The sequence below is a fragment of the Ursus americanus genome, chromosome 20 (genome assembly GCF_024610735.1).
Source record: "Ursus americanus isolate L20-20 chromosome 20, mUrsAme1.1.p, whole genome shotgun sequence".
In the NCBI taxonomy this organism is placed as follows: Eukaryota; Metazoa; Chordata; class Mammalia; order Carnivora; family Ursidae; genus Ursus; species Ursus americanus.
This window is the reverse complement of record NC_142146.1, coordinates 49,602,294-49,627,115: the sequence shown is the minus strand read 5'-3', so window position 1 is coordinate 49,627,115 and position 24,822 is coordinate 49,602,294. Positions and strand designations below refer to the sequence as shown.

General features: G+C 41.2%; 1 protein-coding gene across 3 annotated transcripts; it reads left to right on the top strand.

Annotated features, from left to right (window-relative positions):
* The first annotated feature begins 2,973 nt into the window (after positions 1-2,973).
* MISO1 (mitochondrial inner membrane subdomain organizer 1) lies at positions 2,974-23,584 on the top strand. Of its 3 annotated transcripts, XM_045812126.2 has the most exons (6): positions 2,999-3,132; positions 3,988-4,236; positions 5,647-5,706; positions 10,179-10,326; positions 12,371-12,531; positions 16,209-23,584. In XM_045812126.2, exons 2-6 carry the CDS (start codon positions 4,165-4,167, stop codon positions 16,605-16,607), a joined length of 840 nt encoding a protein of 279 aa, XP_045668082.1. In that variant the 5' UTR covers positions 2,999-3,132; positions 3,988-4,164; the 3' UTR covers positions 16,608-23,584. The 3 variants fall into 3 exon arrangements, with proteins under 3 accessions (XP_045668074.1, XP_087726428.1, XP_045668082.1); XM_045812118.2 differs by lacking the exon at positions 3,988-4,236 and having other exon boundaries at positions 2,974-3,132; XM_087870302.1 differs by lacking the exon at positions 3,988-4,236 and having other exon boundaries at positions 2,974-3,161.
* Positions 23,585-24,822: the final 1,238 nt, after the last annotated feature.

Below are 24,822 nucleotides of genomic sequence, written 5' to 3'. Positions count from 1 at the left end.
CACTCTCGTGACTTTATCTAAACCTAATTACCCCCCAAAGATCTCACCTTCTAATACCATCACATCAGGGCTGAGAATGTCACATATGAACTTTGAAGTGACACAAACATTCAGTCTATAACACAATGGAATGGTTAACCTTGACTGGAAACCAATGCCAGAAACTGAGGTGTTTCTGTGAGGGAGTCCCCATTAAATATTCATTTTTTTCTTTTTCTTTGGATTCTGGGAACATTCACATTAATATACAGCCAATTTATTTTTGTTTTTGCTTTTAAAGATTTATTTATTGATTTTTATTTTTTTAAGATTTCATTTATTGATTTATTTTAGACGGGAGGGGCAGAGGGAAAGAATCTCCAGCAGACTCCCTGCTGAGTGCAGATGCTGACACAGGGCTCAATTTTATGACCCTGAGATCATGAACTGAGCCGAAACCAAGAGTCCGATGTTCAACCGACTGAGACACCTAGACACCCCTATGTATGTATGTATGTATGTATGTATGTATGTATGTATGTATATATGTATTTAATTTATTTTAAGTAGGTTCCACACCTGGCATGGAGCCCAACATGGGGCTTGAACTCACATCCCTGAGATCAAGACCTGAGCTGTGATCAAGAGTCAGACACTTAACTGACTAAGCCACCCAGGTGCCCCCAGTTAATTTATTTTAAATTACCATTCCACATAGTTAATATGAAACCTTCAATAAAAGTCAAATACAGACTCAGTCTTTGTGTTCATGGTATTGTGGGAAATTGAGGGGTGGGCAATGAGTCTAAGCGTGGTTTTCACGCATACCTCTCTACTCATATAAGCAACATGTACATTGAGTTCTCAGAGGTCACCAACATCAAAAGGAGCAGGGGTCCTTGGTGAAGCTACCCCAGGATAATGTTAAATCTCTCAATCTGCAGAAATCCTGAGGCAGGTGCTACCCTTCCCACACCAATGATTAGTGGGATGATTCTGAAATGTTGAGGAGGACCCTTTGAGATAGCTGGAGGACTTAGAAACACCAGGTGGCTGATATCTGGGGTATAGAAAAGAAGACTTTGTTTGGGGTGGAAAGTCAGGAAAACGGACAGCTGTCTTCAACTTGGAGAGAGAGAGAGAGAGCAGAAAGGACATTGAAACAGGAAAGGAAGAATTGGGGACAATTGCCTGTGAAGAAATCTTATTTTTTTCTACTTATTAACTAAAGCTATTCAAAATCTCTTAATATACAGAAGTTTTGTTTTTATTTGACATAGTAATTGTGTATCTTCTTAGTTGGATTTTCCCCAATATCATTTGCGTTGTACCCTCCCTGGAAATTTACAGGGATTTCTGTGTTTTAGCTGATTGCCTTTGTGGGAGGCAGTGTCGTGGTTAAGTGCACAGACTGCGCCAATTGGCTGAGTTGAATGCCAGCACAACAGCCCAGCTCACCACTTCTTGGCTGGGTGACCTTAGCTACTGGCTTAATCACTCTACATACTTACTCTTTAAAATTGGGATTAATAATAGTGTCTATCTTATAAATTTGCTGTGAGGATCAAGGGAGTTAATACGTGAAAAGTATTTAGAATGGTGCCTGGCACATAGTAGGACCTAAGTGTTAGTCACTGTTACTTACTTTCTTTTAGCTTTAGCACCGAGGCACTGCGTTCCTTGAAGGCACCACTCATAATATGTGTTAGGAATATAACATGCTCCATTTTGACTTCTAAGGTAATATGTGCATAAGGTAAAAAAAAATTTCCCACGGTATACTTGCACAGTCCTAAATCATAGCCACTAGCCACTATTGAAATTAACGAAATTAATAAAATTAAAAATTCAGTTCTTGGGGCGCCTAGGTGGCACAGTCATTAAGCGTCTGCCTGTGGCCCAGGGCGTGATCCCAGAGTCGTGGGATGGAGTCCCACATCAGGCTCCTCCGCTGGGAGCCTGCTTCTTCCTCTCCCACTCCCCCTGCTTGTGTTCCCTCTCTCTCTGGCTGCCTCTCTCTCTGTCAAATAAATAAATAAATAAATAAATAAATAAATAAAATCTTAAAAAAAAAAAAAAATTCAGTTCCTGAGGCTCCTGGCTGGCTCAGTCAGTAAAGCCTCGCAGTTCAAGCCCCAGGTTGGACTTAGAGCTTACTTTAAAAAAATAAAAATTCAGTTCCTCGGTTGTACCAGCTACATTTCAAACACACAACAGCCACATGTGGCTATCAGCTATGAAACTGAACAATGCAGATGCACATTTTCAAAGTTGCAAAATGTTCTATTAGAGGTCGTAGATAGTTAAACTTCCCAACCATTCCTTCCCCAATCCCTCTCCCTAGGGGCAGTCACTGTTGTAGGTTGCATAGCTTTTCATGGTACACACACACACACATTTTTTTTACACAAATGTTACCATATCATTACACTGTCCTGCATCTAAATTTTGTTTAAAAATACATTAATATACTAATACTACTAATAATATACTAAGTATACTAACAAAGTCAGCTTTCTACATTTAATCAATGAACAGTTCAACAATTTAGAGCAGGTGATGTTAGGCTTACAAAGCAACTGTGCAAACTTTAAAGCACAGTTCAAATACAACATGCATCTCGTTATATTTGGGAGCAGGTGGAAGTAATGGACTGCTTCAATGTCCTTTCTACATTGCAGATGCGGAACGCACGCTAAGGCTGGGTTAACTGAAGTCACAAACGGATCATGTCCCCTCCCCAGCAGCATGGCCCGGAAGCCTTCAGCCCGGTCCCTGCCCCACATAGATGTCCCACGCGGCGGAAACCCCTGCATAAATGCTGGGGTGGGGGTCACTGTCGCAGGTCTCCAACTCAGTGGGGAGGGAATAGGCAGCCGTCAGACCACTCCCAGGCGGCGGAGACGAGAACCCCTGTCTGTCCGCCCGCTCCGCCCCAACAACCTGGGCAGCCTGGATCCGCGCCGTCCGCCCGAGGAGCGCGGCGCCCCCTGTCGTCCGCCCGAGGAGAGCGCCGCGGGCTCGCGGGACGCCGGGAACATGGCGGGGCGGCCTGTGGCCCCCGCCTCGCAGCCGCGGGACCGGGACGGAGCGTCCCCCAACGTGGTGGCGCGGGTCTCGCAGTGGGCCGACGACCACCTGCGCCTCGTCCGGGTACCGGAGACCCGCCGGCCTCTCAGGCGGTGGGCGGGGGGCCGCGCGGAACGAGCCTGAGGGAGACGGGCTGCGGGAGGCCACGCGCAGTGGAACCGCGGGGGCCCGGGCGGGGCGGAGGGCTACGTCGCCGGGGTCGCGAGTGAGGGGCGGCGGGGCGGGGGGGGCGAGAGTGCGGCTCGGCTGGGCTCGCCGCGTGAGATGGGTGCGGCGGGCCAAGGAGGCCAGTTCTGCCTAATGGGGACCGTGGTGGGCCCCGGGGACACCTCAGAGACGCAGCACCGCTTGGGGCTTCAGCGGCCCCCGAGAGCAGTGGGGGACGGCGAGGGCCCGGAGACCAAGGGGGGATGGAGTGGGCATGTGGTCCTGTAGGCCTTATGTTTTGAATGAAGTGAGAGGGCACTGGAGGTCGACCAAGAGTGGGACATCTTAGGTGACCGGGCGAGACGAGATTGTGGCTAATTCCCTGGGGCTGGTGTGGTTGATTTGGGGTGGGGTGCAAAGAAAGAGGAATCGAGTGGGCTGCCCACTGGGTGGATGATGTCACAGTTGCTTCTATGGAGGAGTTGGGGGTCAAGTGATTTGTTGGGAAAATCTAGGAAACTCTTTGGACATGTGAACTTGAAGGTGGAGATGCGTGAACTTGAAGATGGTCATTAGAATTCTAAATAGAGTTGTGGACGTTATCGAGGCAGATGAAGGGAGATCGTAACTGGACATACAACTTTAGGAATGAACCGCATAAACCTCAAGTAGTGTTTAAAGCTAGGATGGCATCTTGGAACAAGTCAGAAAAGTTACTGAAGAAGTCCTAGAATTGAGTCCCGGGATCTGAGGGATTCTCTTAATATTTAGAATTTGGGAAGTGAAGAGGAGGAGGTCAGCAAAGACTGGGAAGAAACAGTGAAGGCGGAGGAGGAAAATCAGGAAAAGCAGGTGTCCTAGAAGCCAAGTGAAGAGAATATTTTCAGAGAGAATGATTAACTTTGTTAAATTCTTCTGAGAAGTTGAGTAGGACTATCAGCTTTGCAAATGCTCTTCAGCCAAGCAGCACAAGGGCTGGGACCATGGCTGTTTCATTCACCGGTACAGCTCTTGTCCCTAGTAAGTGCTAGATACGTATTGGTGGCATTAGTGAATGGTAGATACACACGTGTCAATTGACAAGGCCTGGGTTCTTCTAGTGAAGCAGAAATTGGTTCATGGCTTATTTCAAATTAAAAAATGATTTCAATAGATTAAGAGAGGAAACGATGTTTAAGCTGGCATATGGAGGGGGGCCTAGGTGGCTCAGTCGGTTAAGTCTCTGCCTTCGGCTCAGGTCATGATCCCAGGGCTTACATTGGGCTCTCTGCTCAGCAGGGAGTCCGCTTCTTTCTCCCTCTGCCCCTGCCTGCCGCTCTGCCTAATTGTGCTCTATCAAATAAATAAATAAAATCTTTTAAAAAATGTTTAAAAAATAAAATAAATTGGCACATGGATACATTATTCCAAATATCCCAATCACAGGATGTATCCTTGTGTATATTTCCTTTTTTATTTATATGTAAATAGGAAATAGAACAAACAAAAGGCATTATGTGTTGGTAATTATAAAATTATTTATAATAAATTGTAAAATTTTCACTGCCTTATCAAGATCAGAGTTGGATCTAAGTGGCTTCATTTCAACACTGAGACCAATCTTAGCATCTTCATTTCTTCCCTTGTGTATATTTCCAGCTTCATTTCTTACATACCCAGTTATATTTATTGAAGGAAAGCATGTTAGATTATCACTCTTGTTGAGGGAGTTGCAGGGTGCTTATTTTTAAATTAAACTCTTTTAGGTCTATTTCAGTTTTTTAAAAAAATATTTTATTTATTTATTTAAGAGAGAGCACAAGCACAAGCAGAAGGGGAGGAGCAGAGGGAGAGGGAGAAGCAGGCTCCCTACTGAGCAGGGAGCCTGATGTGGGGCTTGATCCAGGACCCTGGGATCAGGACCTGAGCTGAAGGCAGATGCTTAACTGGCTGAGCCACTCAGGTGTCCCAGACTGTTTCAGTTTAAATGAAGCACTTTAAAAACATCAATAAGTTCTTCCCAACTGTTTACCCACATAAACATCCACGGCATTATATTTTAAGGTTTTGATGGTTAAATTTTCTACCAAATATTTACATTCCCACTGTAGACTCAGGGTTGTGCAAGTTGCTGTGGGCATCGTTCAAGAAGTATTAGACCAATTCATGCATTTAAGGAATTCATGGTTAAAAGGAACAGTCAATAAAGAACAATACAATATTACACATATAATTACTGCACATGCCAAATTGGGAGAAAAGGGGGAAGATTAATGAGTACATGGGCAGTTAAGACAGTTTGTTGGGAGAAATGGGCCTTTAGTTGAAGGATGTGCCTTATTTGGACAGTTAAAGGGAGGTCAGTCCTCTTTTTTTCCCCCCTTCCAATTAGTACTTTTACAATTATGAATAATAACTAGTGAGAATTAATCATTTAATCTCTTTCTGAAGAACATCAGCACTGTAATGGCCATAGCTGGAACAATGTTACTTCTAAGAAGTATTCGGATGGTAAGTTAAAATTTCTTCTCACTTCAAGACTGTTTTTCTCTCAAGCAATGTATCATTTTGTTATTCATATTAGAAGTTTTAAATATTATTTTAGAACAATAAACCTATCTTAAGATGTTGGTTTAAAAGTAACGCATCCACAGGATTTGATGGAAAGTTACTGCCCAGTCTGCATTTCCATAATCACTTTTCTTCACGCCTAAAAAGGAATCTGTAAAGGATTTAGTTGGCTCAAATGCTATAATCACTAAATTTGCATTTCAGTTGTTGTGGAATGTCTCGAAATTGTTTTGTACAGTGGTTTTAGATTTAGATTACAGTGAAGTTGTCCTTCAGCGCTGAATAATTTATACTTTCTCCGATTTGCAACAATCTGTACGATCTGTTTAATGAATAAAGCAAGAACTATGATGTAAAAAAAATAATTTATGCTTTCAGTTAGCGTATTGTTTGCCTTTTCAATAATGTCTTAATAATAGGTATTGTGGAATCCATTTGATAATTCAGGATTTTTAAGTATTTTTTATATAACTGATTCTTGTCACTGGGTGTAATTGTAGTGTCATGTTACAGTCCGCTATGGGTTTACTGCTTCTGTGTATATTTAGGTCCTACATTTATTATCTCTATATTGTTTTATGTTACCATTGACTATGTAGCGTTACTGTACTGTAGTACATCTTTTCCAACTCTTGCCTTTTCCCTCTGACTCCAGTGTCAGAACTTTTACCCCCCCCTTTTTTTTAATTAAGTGCCTTGAACTTATTTTTAACCTTCTATCTAATCATCTAATACGTTTTTTCTTTTAACACCTCCATGAGTTTGTGATTCACGTTTAGCTTATATATATTTTAGAATGGAATTTTTGAAACGTTAGCTGTTTTCATTCCACTTTTTTCTTTATCTTACAATATGTGTTCCATGACATTTGTATTTTGAAGGTTTCAAAATTGTCAAAATACTAAATGATCTGATAAAGAATTTAGGTAAGAATAAGGGGCGCTTGGATGGCTCAGTCGGTTAAGTGTCTGCCTTCGGCTCAGGTCATGATCCCCTGGGATCAAGTCCCGCATCAGGTCCTTTCTCAACAGGGAGTCTCCTTCTCCCTCAGCCCTTCACCCAGCTCGTGCTCTCTCTCTCATTCTCTCTTTCAAATAAATAAAATCTTAAAAAAAAAAATTAGGTAAAAATAATGCTGAGGGATTATTTCTTTTTAGCCCTTAAAAATTACATAATCAATTATAGATCATTTTAAGTTATACGGTAGTAGGTATGTTATTGATTTATGCAAATTACTTATTCATTAATATAAATTTATATTAGTATATTATGAAGTTACTCATTTTAGACTATAGTTCTGGTGTCTTTTTTTCTTAGATTTTATGGTTTTTGGTAGTAGTGACTAGGGATGAGAAGAGCAAGCTAAGGAGGTGGAAAAAGAACATTGAAACATTAGGGGACAAAAAATTTTGTTGTGTAACAGTTGGGAAACTTTGGCTATAAGTAAGAGAAATCCTGTGCAGTAGTGGCTTAACCAAGTTAAAAGGCTTTTTTTCTCATGTCATAGACTTTTGGAGGTAGGATGCTGCTGGCATTGCTTCTCTGGCTCAGCGACAGAGAGTTTAGTTTTGTATGATTCTCTGTGCCTTTCCTCATGGCACAGAATGGCTGCTCTAGCTCCAAATAGCATATTCATGTTCAAAGTAGGAGGAGAGTGAAAAGGAAGGTGCTAGCCAGATCTTTTCCTTTTATCAGGAAAGCAAAAGTTTTACCAAAAGCCTTCAGTAGCCTTTTGCTTACATCCTTTTATCATATGTCCACCTCTAGGTGGAAAGGAGGTTGGGAAAACTGCCATTTAGCTTTTCCGTCCCTTACAGTAGATGATGACAAGGGAGAGAGGCTTGGGAGTGGATATTGCATTAAGCAACCAAGGGCCTGCCACAAGGAGTCTTAATAGCTCCCCTTCGGCTTTCTTTTGTATTGCTGTTTTTCTCCCCTTTTCCCTCCTCCTGAGCTTACCAAGCTCTCATATTCTTTCAATTACTGGTAGACGAGTCCAAATTTCATATTTAAAAAATAAAAAATGATGATTGAGTTCAGTACTGTGCTAAACACTTAGTATACATAATTTCATTTAATACTTAAAATAATCCTATGAAACAGGTATTCTTTAAAAAAAAAAAAGATTGTATTTTACTTATTTATTTAGAGAGTGGGGAGGAGAGGCAGAGGGAGAGAGAGCATCTCGAGCAGACTCCCCACTGAGTGCAGAGCCTGACGCAGGGCTTGATCCCACGACCCTGAGATTATGACCTGAGCCAAAATCAAGAGTCGAATGCTCAACTGACTAAGACATCCAGGTGCCCTGAAACAGGTGTTCTTATACCTAATTTTTATAGATGTGGAGATGGATGCTCGAAGAAGTTAAGTAATTTTCACAAGATCATCCAGCTAGTATGTGGCAGAACTGGATTTCAAATTTTATCTTCCTGAATGTGAAACCTTATTATTTTCTCTTCACAGTGCTCCCAGCTTTTGTCTGTTTGCTTTTAGGACACTTCCTTCACCATCTGAAGCTTAGTGACAGTGTTCTTGTTAGTGGCATCTTCTTCTTTGCCTCTTCTAGAGAGCAGGATGTTTATCACAAGCTCAGGATTCACTTCTTTTAAAGATGTCTTCCCGAATGTTCTTATTCTTTCCATTTTTGACCCTTTAGTATTTATGACTTTATTTACTTATGTGGGGGGGGGGGAAGCAGGGGAAGGGGCAGAGGGAGTGGGAGAGAGAGAATCTTAAGCAGGCTCCATGGAGCCTGACGTGGGGCTCAATCTCATGACCCTGAAATCATGACCTGAGCCGAAATCAAGAGTCAGATGCTTAACCAGCTGAGCCACCCAGGCACCCAAACCCTTTAGCACTTATACTTTATTCTTTTTTTTTTTTTTTTAAAGATTTTATTTATTTGTGAGAGAGAGAGTGAAAGCAGGATCAGGGGGAGAGGCAGAGGGAGAAGCAGGCTCCCCGCTGAGCAGGGAGCCCGATGCGGGGCTGGATCCCAGGACCCTGGGATCATCACCTGAGCTGAAGGCAGACACTTAACCGACTGAGCCACCCAGGTGCCCCTATCTTTTTTTTTTTTTTTTTTTAAGATTTTATTTATTTATTTGACACGGAGAGAGCACAAGCTGGAGTAGCGGCAGGCAGAGGGAGAGGGAGAGTGGGCTTCCCGCCGAGGAGAGAGCCCGAGTGGGGCGTGATCCCAGCCCCCTGAGATCATGACCTGAGCCAAAGGCAGACATGCAACAGACTGAGCCACCTGGCCTCCCCCTTATACTTTATCTTAAACCTATTTATGTATTACTCTGCAGTTGTATTCTCGTTTTCTGTATATTGTTAGTTCATCTTCCAGATAGTGCCTATTATGTGACAGAAACACAGCACCGAACTTTTTGCTGTTGAGGGATTATTGGATGCAAAAAGGTAGAGGCAGTGGGATCTGCCTTTAAAGGTTCTTCACACAGACTGTGAATTCCTTGAGAGTAGGAACATGGGTTCTATTTCAGTTTCTTCCCCTCGCTCTTTAATAATTTCTATAACTCCAAAAATCAAGGCACTCTTGGGTCTTTTTCTGTATATCCTTCAGTGAAAACACCTAAAAATTAGAAAGGGATAGATGTTTAGTACTTGAAGACATCTTTAATGACCCTCTCGACTTCTAAGTCTCATTGCTGTGCAAAATATTCTTGGTTTTCCCATGCGATGTGGTTTCCAGGCTCTTTATCATCTTTTTTCCTGCTCTTCTAGCTTTGGTCCAGTTTGTTGAAGTGTTTTATGAAATGTGATACCCAGGACAGCGCAGTACATTCCATTAGGGCCTGATTTAGAGCGGTCTCTTCCCTTCTCTCGTTTTGGATCCTGTTCCCTACAGTGTTGCTTGGTGTTTGACCTTTGGTGGGGAGTGGAGAGAAGAGGGAGTTTGTACTCTTTTTGTAGCCTTGTCACACTTTCACTCATTTTGAGTTCACAATTAACTAAAAGTTCTTAATCTTTTTCATATATGCTACAAATAGTTTATTCTCATATCCTTCATTAGTTCTGGGGAGTACAGGGGAAGACTTTTACATTTTAGCCCATCATCCTAGTTGTCAAGATCTTTTAAAATATTAACTCTCACTCTTAGTATTCATACTTTTTTTTTCTCCAAAAGATTTTATTTTTAAGTAATCTCCGTACCCAATGTGGGGCTCAAACCCACAACCCCAACGTCAAGAGTTGCAAGCTCCTCCAAATGAGCCAGCCAGGTGCCCCCCTCCTATAAACACTTTGATTAAATCATACTAAAATATTAATATAAAATTAAGGACCAAATTAAAATTTTTCCACGGTTATGTCTTGTTAGATGTTTAGATGACAATTTGACATAATTATTTTAAAATGAAAATAATAATGAAATGTTTTTTTTTAATCAACAGACATCAAAATTTACAAGTTCTTCAGATATTCCAGTAGAATTTATACGAAAGAATGTTAAACTACGTGGACGATTACGCCGAATAACTGAGAATGGTTTAGAAATTGAGCATATTCCTATTACTTTACCTATTATATCTTCATGGAAAAGTAAGTAATGTACAAGAATAATACAATTATTTTAGTATTTGTTAATTGGAAGTTATTTGTAAAATAGCAAAAAAAATGTCATTTTAAGTTTAATAACTTTGTCTGTGGGAGAAAGTACAAACTCTTGGCTTTAAATACAAGGAACTATTTAATTTGGCTCCAGGTTTCCTTCCCCCCCTCCTCTTTTTAGTCAGCCGTTCACTATTTCATTCAGGCATTCATGCGTTCTTTCCACAAATATCGAGCAGCAGTTATGGTCTAGGCCCTATACTAGCTGTATGGTGCTGAGGGAAACAGACAGGACTGCCCTTGGGAACTCACCGTATAAATGAAAATAGACAACAGACAAATGAAAATTGTCCTAGGAACTATGAAGAAAAGGAGCAAAGCGCTAGTTTGAGCATTACTAGGCGTCATGTGAACGGGGAACCTATAGCTGTAAAGTGATCAGAGAAAGCCTCATTGATGAGTTGTTATTTAATCAGAGACCTGAAGAATAAGAGGGGGCTAGCTAGGCAGAGGGTGTGTGGGAAATGAACTTGGCTCCTTTGATAAGCCGTATGGAGACTGGTAGAGTGCTGTGGTGTAGGGAGGAGGGGGCCAAGAGGAGATTGGAGAGCTGAGCAAGGGCTCGATGTTTCCTGCTGCTATTCCCCTGTCACCCCACCCACACAGACCTTCCTGCCCGCTGCTTACTTGGGTCCTCCTGCCCTGCAGCACAGTTTGCCCAGAGTGCCTCGGCTCCTGTTGAACTCCAGTTGATTCTTTAGTATCCAGCTCAAATGTCAGCTCCTCTGTGAAGCTCTCCTTAGCTCCCAAGCAGAATTAGCCTCTTTCTTTACTACACCCACAACAATTTATATACACTGCGGTTACAGTACTTAAACGCATTTTCCTATAATCATGTGTTTAGGTGTATATCCTCCCACCAAACTGAGCCTCTTGTGGGCAGGGACCTTTTCCTACCTATCTCATTATCACAGTCCCTAGAGAAATAATTGCTAGCCAGTAGAGCCTTGGTAAAACTTGTTGAATAGATTTAGTTATATTTAAAGATCTTCTTAGTATTATTTTAATTTTATAAAGGAAAGGGGTTCTTATTTTTTACCCTCAAATGAATGAATATCACCCTGTTCAACGAGGTATGACTGTAAAGGAATATGATTGATTTTCTTTTTCCCCAAACATACCTGACATGATTGATTTCCTTTAACAAATCAAACCGAACTTAAACAATTTGAATGACTGTTGTTCCCTAAAGAGAGATTACCTAGGATGTTTGTTTTGTTTTGTTTTTTTACTTGGGATGTTTATTTGCTGGCCATTTCGATCAAGCAGGATTTAGACTTCATCAGCCCTCTACCTTCTCAGTTGTTGTAATGATGTTGTCATAATTTAAATCTCTTCTCGGGGCGCCTGAGTGGCGCAGTCATTAAGCATCTGCCTTCGGCTCAGGGCGTGATCCCAGCGTTCTGGGATCGAGCCCCACATCGGGCTTCTCCTCTGGGAGCCTGCTTCTTCCTCTCCCACTCCCCCTGCTTGTGTTCCCTCTCTTGCTGGCTCTCTCTCTCTCTGTCAAATAAATAAATAAAATCGTTAAAAATAAATAAAGAAAGAAACAAATCTCTTCTCTCTGAAATAGTGATGACTCTGTGCGCAGGCAGCAATGTCACCACCAGGGTTTGTCCAGGCTGTCCACTGCACAACTCTGGGGATGCTGTTCAATGGGAACCTGCTTCCAGAGGTCATGCAGTGACACAGCACTGTAAATTGCCATATATGCGTGTTATTATTAATGGCTTCTCCATCCTGCTCTGGAGCTCACTGAAATGGGTTTTTTACATTATTCCATCTGTTACATGCTTGGGTTGCTTTAAAAGAAAACTTGAATACAGATATAAATGGACCTACATCTAGAGAGTCTGGGTGTTTGTAAAGAAACAATATACTCAGTTGTTTTGGGTGCGGGGGAAACGTGTGACTTTGAAATTTGCATTTGCAACATGGTATTAAAGCTAGACAATTCTCTGCCTAACCTTTTTAGAAGAGCCGTGTGGTGTTTTGCTGGTGAAGCTGGCAGGAGTAGAACTCACTGAAACTGGGAAGATGTGGTTACAAAAAGAGTTAAAACCTTCCCAACTGCTATGGTTTCAACTTCTTGGAAAGGAGAATTCAGTACTCTTTTGCTATCTTCTAGTGAATAAGGTAAGTAGTGTGAAGAAATAATGAGCAATATTTTATTCTTTTTATTTGCACATAAACATCATTAATTAGAACCTTGAATCTACAGTGGAACTGAATTTTTGTCTTAACTGCTACTCATAGTGATTATGTATAGCGAACCAGGTGTTTCCTATATAAATTTCGTTATTAAATTTTATTTGTTTATTACAGAAAAAAATGGAAAATTAAGAAAATGGAAAAAACTTAAACTTAGTAATGACTTTGGACATTGCTCATTTAAGGATTATCTTTACACATTGACTTATACATGAGTATAGTGTATCACCCTTGTTATTAGAAACCGCCTGTTGAGTGAGCCCTGTCAACCGGAAACTACAAAGAACAAGGGGGTTTTCTGAAGTAAATAGTGCTCAGTCTCTGAACTGTGAAGGCGAGCATATTTAGATATTGTTTATGATCAGGAATCAGGCAGCTAAAGACTTTGCCTCAGAGTGTTCTTACCGTTAGGACTGACCACAGCCACTGTGTGACTGGGGTGCTTGGAGCTCCATCAGTGTTGCTGTGTTGTCACTGCCCCGAGTCCTTGCGTGTGCCTTAATTCGTACTGCTTTTAGTGGATGGATGCTGAAAAAAGAGTGTGGAAAATCAAATAGGTAAAGTGTTGTGACAGGATTAAGAACAGTTTTCTTAGTCTTAAAGTCCCTTATTATATAACAAAAAAAATAATCTGAAAAAATAACCTCACATTAAAGGGATTAAATTGTAACCATTTTAATTCTGCAGAACTTTTTGAACTATTAATAGAAAGCCTCATGAAACCCATTAATTTCCAGATCATATTCAGTTCTTTCAAAACAAGAATTCTCCAACACTGATTTGTTGAAGTGTTTTACAGTTAAAAGTAAGCTGGTAGGGGTCCCTGGCTGGCTCAGTCAGTAGAGCACGCAACTCTTGATCTCGGAGTTCGGAGTTCAGGCCCCACGTTGGGTGTAGAGATTATTTACAAATAAAATATTAAAAAAAAAAAAAGAAAAGTAAGCTGGTAATACAAAATATATAAAGATGCCAAAGACCTTACAAAAATATTATCTTCTCTGGGAGCCTGGCTGGCTCAGTTGGTGGAGCATGTGACTCTTGATCCTGGGGTCATGAATTAGAGCCCCACGTTGGGTGTGGAGATACTTAAAAATAATGAAAAAAAAAAAAATGTTGGGAGCCTGGATAGCCCCGTAGGTTAAGTGTCCGACTCCTGATTTCTGCTCAGGTCATGATCTCAGGGTCGTGAAATCAAGCCCTGCATTGGGCTCTGCACGCAGTGCGGTCGTCTATTTGAGATTCTCTTCTCCCTCCGTTCCTCCCCCTGCTGGTCCCTGTGTATGTGCACTCTCTCTCAAATAAATAAATAGATTCTATTTATTTATTTATTTGAGAGAGAGAGACAGAGAGAGCACACCTGCACACATGAGGAGGCAGAGAGGGGGAGGGGCAGAGGGAGAAGCAGAGTCACTGCTGAGCTGGGAGCCTGACAGGGGGCTCGATCCCAGGACCCTGAGATCAGGACCTGAGCCTAAGGCAGCCGCTTAACTGACTGAGCCACCCAGGCGCCCCATAAGTAAAATCTTTAAAAATAAATAAAATTGGGGCACCTGGGTGGCTCAGTCGTTAAGTGTCTGCCTTCAGCTCGAGTCCTGATCCCAGGGTCCTGGGATCGAGACCCGCATCAGGCTCCCTGCTCGGTGGGAAGCCTGCTTCTCCCTCTCCCACTCCCCCTGCTAGTGTTCCCTCTCTCACTGTGTCTCTGTCAAATAAAGAAAATCTTTAAAAAAATAAAATAAATAAAATAAAATAAAAAATAATAAATAAAAATAATTTTTTAAAAATTAAAAACACATTATCTTCAAAGTTGAGAAGCGTATTTTACTTATCCCTCAATACCACCTTATGGAGTCATTTTACTCCCATTTACAGATGGCTCTCGGTAACCAAGTGGAAGAGCCTGTATTCAACCCAGCTCTTTCTGGCTCCTGAGCTCATACTTCGCCCTATATACTTCAGCTTATATTGCTTCCTAGGTGACCAAACTATGCAGTATATGCATACTGTAGTAATTTACATCTGTTGAATTTTGCTAATGTGTGAGATTGAATTTTAGTTATTCTGATTTTTTTTATTCCGATTTTGGTTTAAGGGAATGAGCTCTGAAAATTTAAAAGATTGAGAAAAATATGATAAATCCTTTAAGACTGTATATATTAACTCATTATTATGACCAAAAGTTACTGCATTTAAGGGAAAAAAGATTACTTTCTTCCTTCAGAAAGTCCTAAAAAATGTCTCCTGCTTGAAACCTGGAGTTTTCAGATTTTTAGAATTTAACTGTGAAGTACTTGACTAACAAAGCTCTTAAATTATTAACATGTTGTTAAAATTAATCTTGTTAGGTTAAAAATCCCACAAGGACTATATAAATAGCTAAGCAGGCTCTCCTTTTTTTATTTTAAGATTTAAAAAAAATTTTTAATTACTCTCTACACCCAACATGGGGCTCAAACCCACAACCCCAAGATCAAGAGTCGCAGGTCCACTGACTGAGCCAAACAGGTGCCCTAGCGCGATCTCCTTTTTACTGTAAATTAGTAGGAAAAATCCCATTTATCTGGTTTCATTAGGAAGTGACGTTTTCCTTGAAGGAAATTTCCTGAAGGATGAAGATCCAAGGTCCGGGACTATTTTCAATGTTAATTATTTTGTGGGAAATCTTTTAAAAATGTATTTACATGCCAGCAGGCACCTTCTTACACACTGGAATTCTGAAATCTAATCTAACAGTTCAGTGATGATTCAGTTCAGTTTGCATTTGCATACTTTTTAGATTCTTTTTGCTGTGCCCTTCTGTTGTTTTGCCTATCTTGCCTCCTTTCCCCCTCCAAACAGCAAACAAACCAAAAACGCTTTTTATACTTCATTACTTCTACGTCTCTTTGGGTTAGAAGACCAGTGAGTCTGTGGAGAACTATATGTTACAAAAGAGGCAATGAAGAGGCACCTGAGTGGCTCAGTCGGTCAAGCGGCTGCCTTCCTCTCAGGTCACGATCTCAGAGTCCTGGGATGGAGCCCCGCTTTTGGCTCCCTGCTCAGTGGGGACACTGTTTGTCTCTCTGCCCCTCTCCCTGCTCATGCTCTCTCTCTCTCTCAAATAAATAAATAAAATCTTTAAAAAAAAATAAAAGAGGCAATTGACTTTGAACAAGGATCTCTTCTAGTAATGAAAGTCTTGGATTTGGCATTAGCTGTTTGAAGCTCTTGGAGAAACCTTTGCTTTATGTTTTTTGGCTTTTCTCTGGAGGTAAGTTGCCGATTGACTGATTTTATTCATCTATAAGATTTTATTCATCTGTTTATTTTAGAGAGAGAGAGAGAAAGCTTGGAGGGGAGGGAAGGGGTGGAGGGTGAGGGAGAGAGAGAATCTCACAGACTCTGCTCTGAACACAGAGCCCGCCGCAGGGCTCGATATCACGACCCTGAGATCATGACCTGAGCCAAAATCAAGAGTTGGGTGCTTAACCCACTGAGCCACCGAGGCGCCCCTCTGAATGACAATTTAATTTAAGTAAATAAATAAATTTTAAGTGAAGAAGATGTTACAGGTATAGTAGCAATTTTCTTTAGTAATTGGTTTGTGTTATTTTTTATTCAAGGGTAGATATTTTAGTGTGAGTCTGAATGAAGAAATTTTGAGAAGAGGCCTTGGCAAAACTGTTCTTGTTAAAGGGTTAGATTATGATTCTAAAATCTATTGGACAATACACAGAAACTTACTTAAAGCTGAATTGACAGCCTTAAAAAAGAGAGAAGGAATATGGAAGGAAGAATCTGAAGAAAGTTATTTGGAAAAATTCAAAGGCTCCTGGAGAGAAATATGGAAAAAGGACAGTTATTTTAAAAAACTTGGATCAGATTTCAATTTGAAAAAAGAAAGTTATTATGACAAATTTAGAAGGACTTATGAAACATGGAAAGACAACATAAATAATTACTCCTTAATACTGAAGTTCAGAGAACTTATGAATCGCATACACTTTCGTAGAAAAGGATGAACTGTTCCAAGAGGCCTGGAGGTGACCCACTCAGAAAAGAGTAAAATATGTAAATATATGGATGTTTTTCATTGAGTTGAAATGGAAATTTCTCTGAATGATCAAAGTTGCACTCTAATGGTATTTAAATATTTAAGAGATGATTGTTCTAAATGTAATATCAGAATAATTTAAGCAAGTTGTGATTAATGTCATGCTTTTAGGGAAAATGAAATACTCTATAAAGTTACCAGGATAAAGGATGTATACCTGTAGTGTTAGTATTTGAAGAGAGAGTTTAACTCTTGGGCACTGTAATTTTAGTTATTTTCGGCATCCATATTTAATTTTTGTTGAAAAAGAATATTTGTTTACTTCTCCAGTTTTATCAATTTTGATTACTTGTAATAAACTAACTCTTTATACATCATGTCTGAGGCTACTTTTTCCCCTAACTGTTTTCTAACTGCCTAAGAATGTGGGGCAAAGCTACATGAGAAGGTCACTTAAACCATTTCCAGTAATAAAGAATGGCTAATTTCTTTTTTTTTTTTTTTAAGATTTTATTTATTTATTTGACAGAGATAGAGACAGCCTGCGAGAGAGGGAACACAAGCAGGGGGAGTGGGAGAGGAAGAAGCAGGCTCATAGCGGAGGAGCCTGATGTGGGGCTCGATCCCACAACGCCAGGATCACGCCCTGAGCCGAAGGCAGACGCTTAACCGCTGTGCCACCCAGGTGCCCCAGAATGGCTAATTTCTACCTATTGTTAGGTGAAGGGGATAACCCTGTGGACAGAATCATGAGGATAATTATAAGGACAAACAGCAATGTGCTGAGCGTGGCAGCACCCAAACAGAAAGCATAGGGATGCTTCGGACATTGTTGAGCCCCTAAAGTAGCCGATCTTTGAAATAGCTTGCATCCCAACTCATGTGACATGGTATATTTTTGTTTTTAAAGCCAGTTTGAGTTGGTTTGAGGATCTGATAGACATATATATTTGCTGCTAAAATCATCCTAACACTGCAAGCTTTTATAACACCAGTGACAGTCCACTAACATCCACGCTGTCTATAGAAGGTTTTCTTAATGATTTGTGATGCTGACAAAAGTCAGAGGTACCACGTGGTCCAAAGATTTGACTCCTGTTAGAATCAGTCATTCAGCCTGAGAAGCTTATTGCTGCTTCCTGACTGCTGGTGAAAACATAAAATAGGGGCGCCTGGATGGCTCAGTCGTTAAGCGTCTGCCTTCGGCTCAGGGCGTGATCCCAGGGTTCTGGGATTGAGCCCCACATCAGGCTCCCTACTGAGGGCCTGCTTCTTCCTCTCCCACTCCCCCTGCTTGTGTTCCTTCTCTCACTGGCTGTCTCTCTGTCAAATAAATAAATAAATAAATAAATAAATAAATAAAATCTTAGAAAAAAAAGAAAACATAAAATAGATTTCCCAACATTTTCTAATTAAACAACATTAATTTTTAGTAAGGTCTCAAATCTTCCACAGGTTCTTGTTCTTGTGATTTTATTTCATCACCTTTGGGGTAGGATAGGATGTTACATCCTAGCTTTTATTCCCTGGGCCTGATGCCTCAATAGCTTTTCTCGTTGTTTTAAGGGGATGTTCTATTTTTATTGACAGAGAAGTTAACAGAGTACATTTAGAGCTAGTTTTGTGGCAAGCCCATGGGCCTGCTTCTTTTCCCAGTTTGCCTCCCAGTGATGTCGGATCTCATCATGGTTATCGCTGTAATCCGTTCTGATGACCTCTGCCAATGCAGTCGGTGCTCCACTGTCTTTCCAGATAAGCTGTGTGAAGGTGAAGCTGGTGCAGGCCTCTTTGTGGACTAGATGAAATGACTTGTTCTAACCTTTATACAGTAGGAAAACCCTGATTTTATGGACTAGATGGACAAGAAGCAAAATGGACCTGCGGTACTCCTGTCATGTGCAGTCATCATTCACTGAATATTCTTGTTCTCCACTTAGGTAGTAGCAGTATTAACACGTACTTGAAGGTTAGGAGGAATCCCATTGGCCAGCAGCTTTCTTCTGGGTCAACAATGTCTGCTTTTCTGGCTTTTGTCTCTGGTCTTTCCTGTAGATCAGCTTGTTTGATGGTCCAAGGGCAAGGTGAACTATATAGTTACAGAGGCTAGATCTTTATTATATGAGACAGTTATACTAGGATCATCTGAAAAAGTAGAAAGACACTTTTAGGCTGGATTTCTGACCAAAGCCCAAGTTCTTTGCCTTTCTCAAATAAAGGATTTACTTTTGGTCTCCTATCTTCAAAACAACAGGATGTATGACTGCTTTTTTCCCTTGGCTTCCTTTCCTTTGGGTATCTTGGGTATCTAGACCCCTTTACTTTTTAAATATATTTTTATCAAATAAATTTAGTTCTTACTGTTTTTTCTAAATGATTGGATTCTTATGGCCCCTTTCAATCTATTTTCTTTTAGACTCACATTTCTTTTTTGGGGTTTTATTTATTTGTCATTTTCCAGTCATACTTCCTATATATGAAATGTTGACAGCAATGCTAGCTTTATCATAATTAATGGTGGACAAAACTTGGGAGAAGAGTGAAAACTATGCCTATACATATATGATCCAGCATTGTTATTATTTGGCAGCTAAAAGCATATTCCAACAACACCCAGAGAGAGAAAACACGCAACTAAACTATCCTTACATTTTGCTTTCCTTTTCTTGTGTTGACATTTGTTAGTTCCATTCATAAGACAAGTGTCCAAATGCTGGTTCTTCTCTGGCACAATTGGTCCTGGTTATTCCTTGGTTCTTTAGGGGCTCCCTACATAGTCCCCTGGCTTGAGAGATTCTTACCTCTTTCTCTCCCTACCTGCTTAACTCCCAAGGCAGTTTGGTCTACAGCCTTTTACTCTTGGATCCCCACCACCTGGTATGGCAACACAAGAGTTTAACTGCAGAACGTGACTGGGCTTAATCACTCCACTCATGGGTATGTGTTGTGGGGAGTATTAGCAAGTTGGCTTCCGTCCTGCCACTTTCCATAGTGTCAATTCAACTTACAGGAAACTCGTGTATTTTTTTTTTTTTTAAGATTTTATTTTTTTATTTGAGAGAGAGAACCCACGCATGTGCACGAGTAGGGAGAGGGACAGCAGACTCTGTTGAGCCGAGAGGCTGACACTAATGTGGGACTCAATTACAGGACGCTGAGATCATGACCTGGGCCAAAGTCAGCCACTCTACTGACTGAGCCACCTAGGCACCCTGGAAACTCATATATTCTTAAACTAAGTGGGGGGAATGTAGGCTATTCACCAGCCACTTACTCTGTCTTGCTTCCCTCTTTTTATCGTGCTCCTTTCTCCTTGTCTCAGGTAACTGAATCGCTAGAAGGCTCTGTAGCTTAGCAAACATCAGAAAAGAGATAATCACTATTTTGTAACTTAGCAGAAACGTGATATATGGCACCCTCAGTCTCCTAGAAAAGGGAGTGAAATGCTAATGTCAAATCTTCCTCCCCTGTGAACAGGAGAGCGAAGGGATGGTTGCTACTTCACAAACTTTAACTGTTCAACTCCTCTGTCTTCCAAGCTCTCTTATGCTTTTTGGTCCTGAAACCTTCTAAATCAGCTTGGTCTTACCCACCACTGGGAAAGCGTGGGGAATCTGCTGCCAGAAATGCTATTTTTAAAAAAACTTGACTCAAAGAAAAACCAGGGCCACTGATCTCAATAGTTCTGCTATCTCTTGATATGGGAAACAAAGGCAAATGGGTAAAAAATGAAATTTTCTTACTATTTACAGCCCATCGACAAGTCCTTCAAACAGGTAGAGTGACATTCCTCTAGGAACTCAGCTGCTTCGATGTTAATACTTTGCTAAGGGCAAAAGGCAATCTTGGCTTAACATTATCCCGACCTCCAGAATCCTGTAAGACTTCTTTAATATATAAAAATTCCTTTGGAAACTTCCTTTATCTCTATCCCCCAAGATATGTGTTGGCAATCATCCTCTAAGCATATGGTCCACTGATATACATCTGAAGGGTCTCATGACTACGGTTTTACTAGACAGTAATAAATGCCCTTTTCCTAACAATGGCTAGCCCCTTCAAGGTCCTGGAAACCTTGCTTCCAAAATTCCCTAGAGAGTTAACAATGTCCCTGACCCCCTTCCAACTTGAAAGTATATAATCACCACCCCTCACAACCCCAATGCCGCTCTTTCTGCCCAAGGGTCCTATCCCTGTGCTTTAATAAAACCACCTTTTTGCAATGAAGGCGTCTGAAGAATTCTTTTTTTTTTTTTTATAAAGATTTTATTTATTTCTTTGACACAGAGAGACAGCCAGCGAGAGAAGGAACACAAGCAGGGGGAGTGGGAAAGGAAGAAGCAGGCTCCCAGCAGGCAGCCCAATGCAGGCCTCGATCTCAGGACCCTGGGATCACTCCCTGAGCCAAAGGCAGACACTTAACGACTGAGACACTCAGGCACCCCTCAAGAATTCTTTCTTCACTGTTTGCTCCAAACCCCATCATCTCTCATTTATTCCTCTCTCTCAGGTAACTCTGAGAATAGTAAAGATCCCAGTCAGTCACACCAACCTGGTACATTTGCAAAACCTGCTTAGGAGAATTAACCACATCTGAGACAAGCAGATAATGTGCTAAGAGTTTTATTTTCTTCTGGATTTCTCCAGCATCATTTGGTTTCTCACCAAGGTGAAGTTTGTAGGGAGAATGAGAAATAATTTTCCCTCTACTCTTCTAGGTTCTTGGCTGAGACGTGATGTAGGAAAGATGTCAGGGTTCGAAGCCCATGGTCAAGAAAGAATTCTTGAGATGTCTTTGGTGCAAAGAGGTGATTTTATTAAAGCACGGGGACAGGACCCATGGGCCGAAGGAGCTGCACCGGGGTCATGAGGAGTGGCCCATTATATACTTTCAAGTTGGGAGGGGGTTAGGGATAGCATAAGTCTCTAAGGAATTTTGGAAGCAAGGTTTCCAAGACCTTGAGGGGCTAGCTATTGTTGGAAAAGGCCATTTATTTCCATCTAATAAAACCTGAGTCATGAGACCCTTCAGATGTATATCAGTGGGCCCTCTGCTTGGGGGATGATTGCCAACACATATCTTGGGGGGTTTAGAGATAAAGGAAATTTCTAAAGGAATTTTTATGTGCTAAAGTAGACTTACAGGATCCTGGGGTAGGGGGGTTCAGGCTAGGATTGCCTTTTGCCCGTAGTAAAGTATTAACATTGAGGCCGCTGAGTCCCTAGAGGAATGTCACTCTGCCTGTTTCAAGGACTTGTCAATGGGCTGTAGGTAGTAAGGAAATTTAATATTTTTTTTTCTTCTCCCTTTGTTTCCCACATCAAGACACACCTGTAATAAAAAGACGGACTAACAGAAGAAAAACAAACAGAAGTTTAATAACATGTATACCTCCTGTATACCTGAGAGATACCAAGGAAAACTGAGTAACTCCCCAAAATGGCCTAAGCCATCTCCTTAAACAACATCTCCAGCTAAAGACTAGAAGATGTTGGGGGATGGGGAGGCCAGTTTTGAGAAGTTACCCTTAAAAGCACAGTAAACAAGGGTAAGGTTGTTATGCAGATTTAAATCCATGCCTTCTCCACTGATAAATTTCTAGGGATTTAGAGTCAGATTTAGTTTCCCTGGTACACACCACAGAGAGAGACACACACACACCTTTACAAATGAGATTTTCCTTAGAAATGTAAATTGTTTTTACAAAAGAGTAACTTTTACTTGGTTTTTAGAACTTCTATCTCTGCAGATTCTTAAAAATAACCAGCTCAAGATGATCCTTATGCCAAAGAGCCATATTTAGGGGTGACATATTTTGCTCCCCTACATTTGCATTTTTGAGATTTGAGTCTCTCCATGTATTGTCAAGGGGCATATTGTTGACAGTTCGTCCTAAATCCAATGGTTGTATATGGCATTGATTTGAGCAGTGACTTTTCAAAGAAACCACATGATTCAGGAAGCCAAAAAACAACAGCACTTCAGAATTTCAGGGCACCAACGGAATGATTATTACTTAAGGCACCATTAACGGGGACGGCAGACATATAAGGAGCTCAGCTGCTGGGATAGCTGGGGTTCATGTGGTTCCCTGACTCTTCTTGGTGGTGTGGGGAGGAAAAAGTTTTCCTCTACCTTCTTCAGGTTCCTGGCTGGGTCTGAAAATTAAACTGATAAAGACAGAGTAACAGGAGAAAAGGATATAAATTTGTTTAATACAAGTTTTATGTGACATGAGAGCTTTCACACGGAAATAAAGACCTGAGGAAACAGACCTCCAGCTATAGGAAGGCACTTCTCTCAGGAGGATTTTCATCACCAGTTGCAGGGAAGAAGGGCAAGGAAGGGAGATCAGAATGACCTTCCTCCTGCTGCTGCTGTTTCCTCAGACTCCTTCAGCTTAAACTATTCATTCTGCCAAGGAGCCTTGTTTGGGATAATGTGTCCTCAGTCCTATCAGTGGTTTGGAGCTTCTCTAATGCCATTACCAATGCAACTATTTCTTTCAGTGAAGGCAAGTCACAGGGAGAAAGTAATGCAAATTTATAAAAAGACTGAAAAAAATTACAAATACAAGATCAAAAATTAAAATATTAAGAACAGGGGGTGCCTGTCTGGCTCAGTTAATAGAGCATGGGACTCTTGATCTCGGGGCCATGAGCCCAAGCCCCACACTGGGCATAGAACTTACTCTAAAAAAATTAATTAAAAAATTATTAACAAATATTAAGGACAGAACTTTAAAAGTGAAGTAGTAAAAAAAAGCTTTAAGAGGAACCAACTAGGGACACCTGGGTGGTTCAGTTAGTTAAGCGTCTGCCTTTGGCTCGGGGTCTTAGGATTGAGCCCCACATCAGGCTCCCTGCTTGGCGGGGACTCTGCTTCTCCCTCTGCCTTCTGCTCCTCTGTCAAATAAATAAATAAAATCTTAAAAAAAAAAAAAAAAAGCTGAACCAACTATACTTCTCTTTCAAGATGGCCATTGAGCTCATTCTTTTAACTTCCATTCAGACTACATAAAAATACCAAATATTAAAATAGAAAAAATGGTATCAATGATAGAAAACAGGGGAAGATGCCATTAATTGGCTAGATAGTTTTGCAAACTATGATAACGTGGAATCGGATTGAGATACGATTCTATAGTTCACTATTCGTCAGGAAAGAAGGTGATTTTCAGGGGCGCCTGGGTGGCACAGCGGTTAAGCGTCTGCCTTCGGCTCAGGGCGTGATCCCAGCGTTCTGGGATCGAGCCCCACATCAGGCTCCTCCGCTAGGAGCCTGCTTCTTCCTCTCCCACTCCCCCTGCTTGTGTTCCCTCTCTCGCTGGCTGTCTCTATCTCTGTCGAATAAATAAATAAAATCTTTAAAAAAAAAAAAAAAAGAAGAAGGTGATTTTTAGCTAGGAATTAAGTCCATCCCCTAGTTCGGGATCTCTGAGTGATATGAATTCCTTTTGGTCTGGTCCAGAGTAATTCTTCATGATCTGGAGGCATAAGGCCAAATGTCAGTGCAGCCGATACATAATGCGGAGGGAAAATCGGGTGTCAGGGGTTCACAGCATATGTCTTATGCAGCCGGACAAGGATCATGATGACTCCCAGGCCCGCTGTGTGTGAATTTCTTGGCCAGTCTGGATGCTCCTGCTCTGCTCTCCAGATTTTTCCTTACCCTCCACAGCTCTTCGAAGAGCCCTCCATTAGGAAGGATCTACCCTTTGAGGGCTGCACAACTTTAGTAGCTCCTTTTGTTGATGCGGGTTCATGGTCAAAGGGTTGAGCAATCACAGGCCTTTTTTTCTCCCAGAGACTTGATCCTATATGGCTTTGAGACCAATTTGCTGGACAGAAGTTGTGCGCTGTTGACCACACTTGATTCTATTCTGAGAGCGACTGCTTTGCTTCTTCCTTTTTAAAGGACGTACTGCAGTAGTGTTTTTCAACTATTGGCCATGAACTATTAGTGAGGTGTGAAGTCAATTTAAGGGGCTGCCACCAGCAATTAAAAAAGAAAGAAAAAAAGAACAGAACAGGGGTGCCTGGGGCTGGCTCAGTGGTCGAACATGCAACTCTTCATCTTGGGGTCCTGAGTTCAAGCCCCACATTGGGCTAAGAAAAACAACAGAATAAAATATATCGAGTGCATCGCACATGGCAAAGGTGAGTGTTGTTTTGTTAATTCTTTT

Excerpts from the sequence above, each read along its gene's own strand:
- MISO1 (XM_045812118.2), top strand. The coding sequence starts at position 3,019 with ATGGCGGGGCGGCCTGTGGCCCCCGCCTCGCAGCCGCGGGACCGGGAC. Across the intron at positions 3,133-5,646 it reads ACCACCTGCGCCTCGTCCGG|AACATCAGCACTGTAATGGC; the intron begins GTACCGGAGACC and ends CTCTTTCTGAAG. Across the intron at positions 5,707-10,178 it reads TTCTAAGAAGTATTCGGATG|ACATCAAAATTTACAAGTTC; the intron begins GTAAGTTAAAAT and ends TTTAATCAACAG.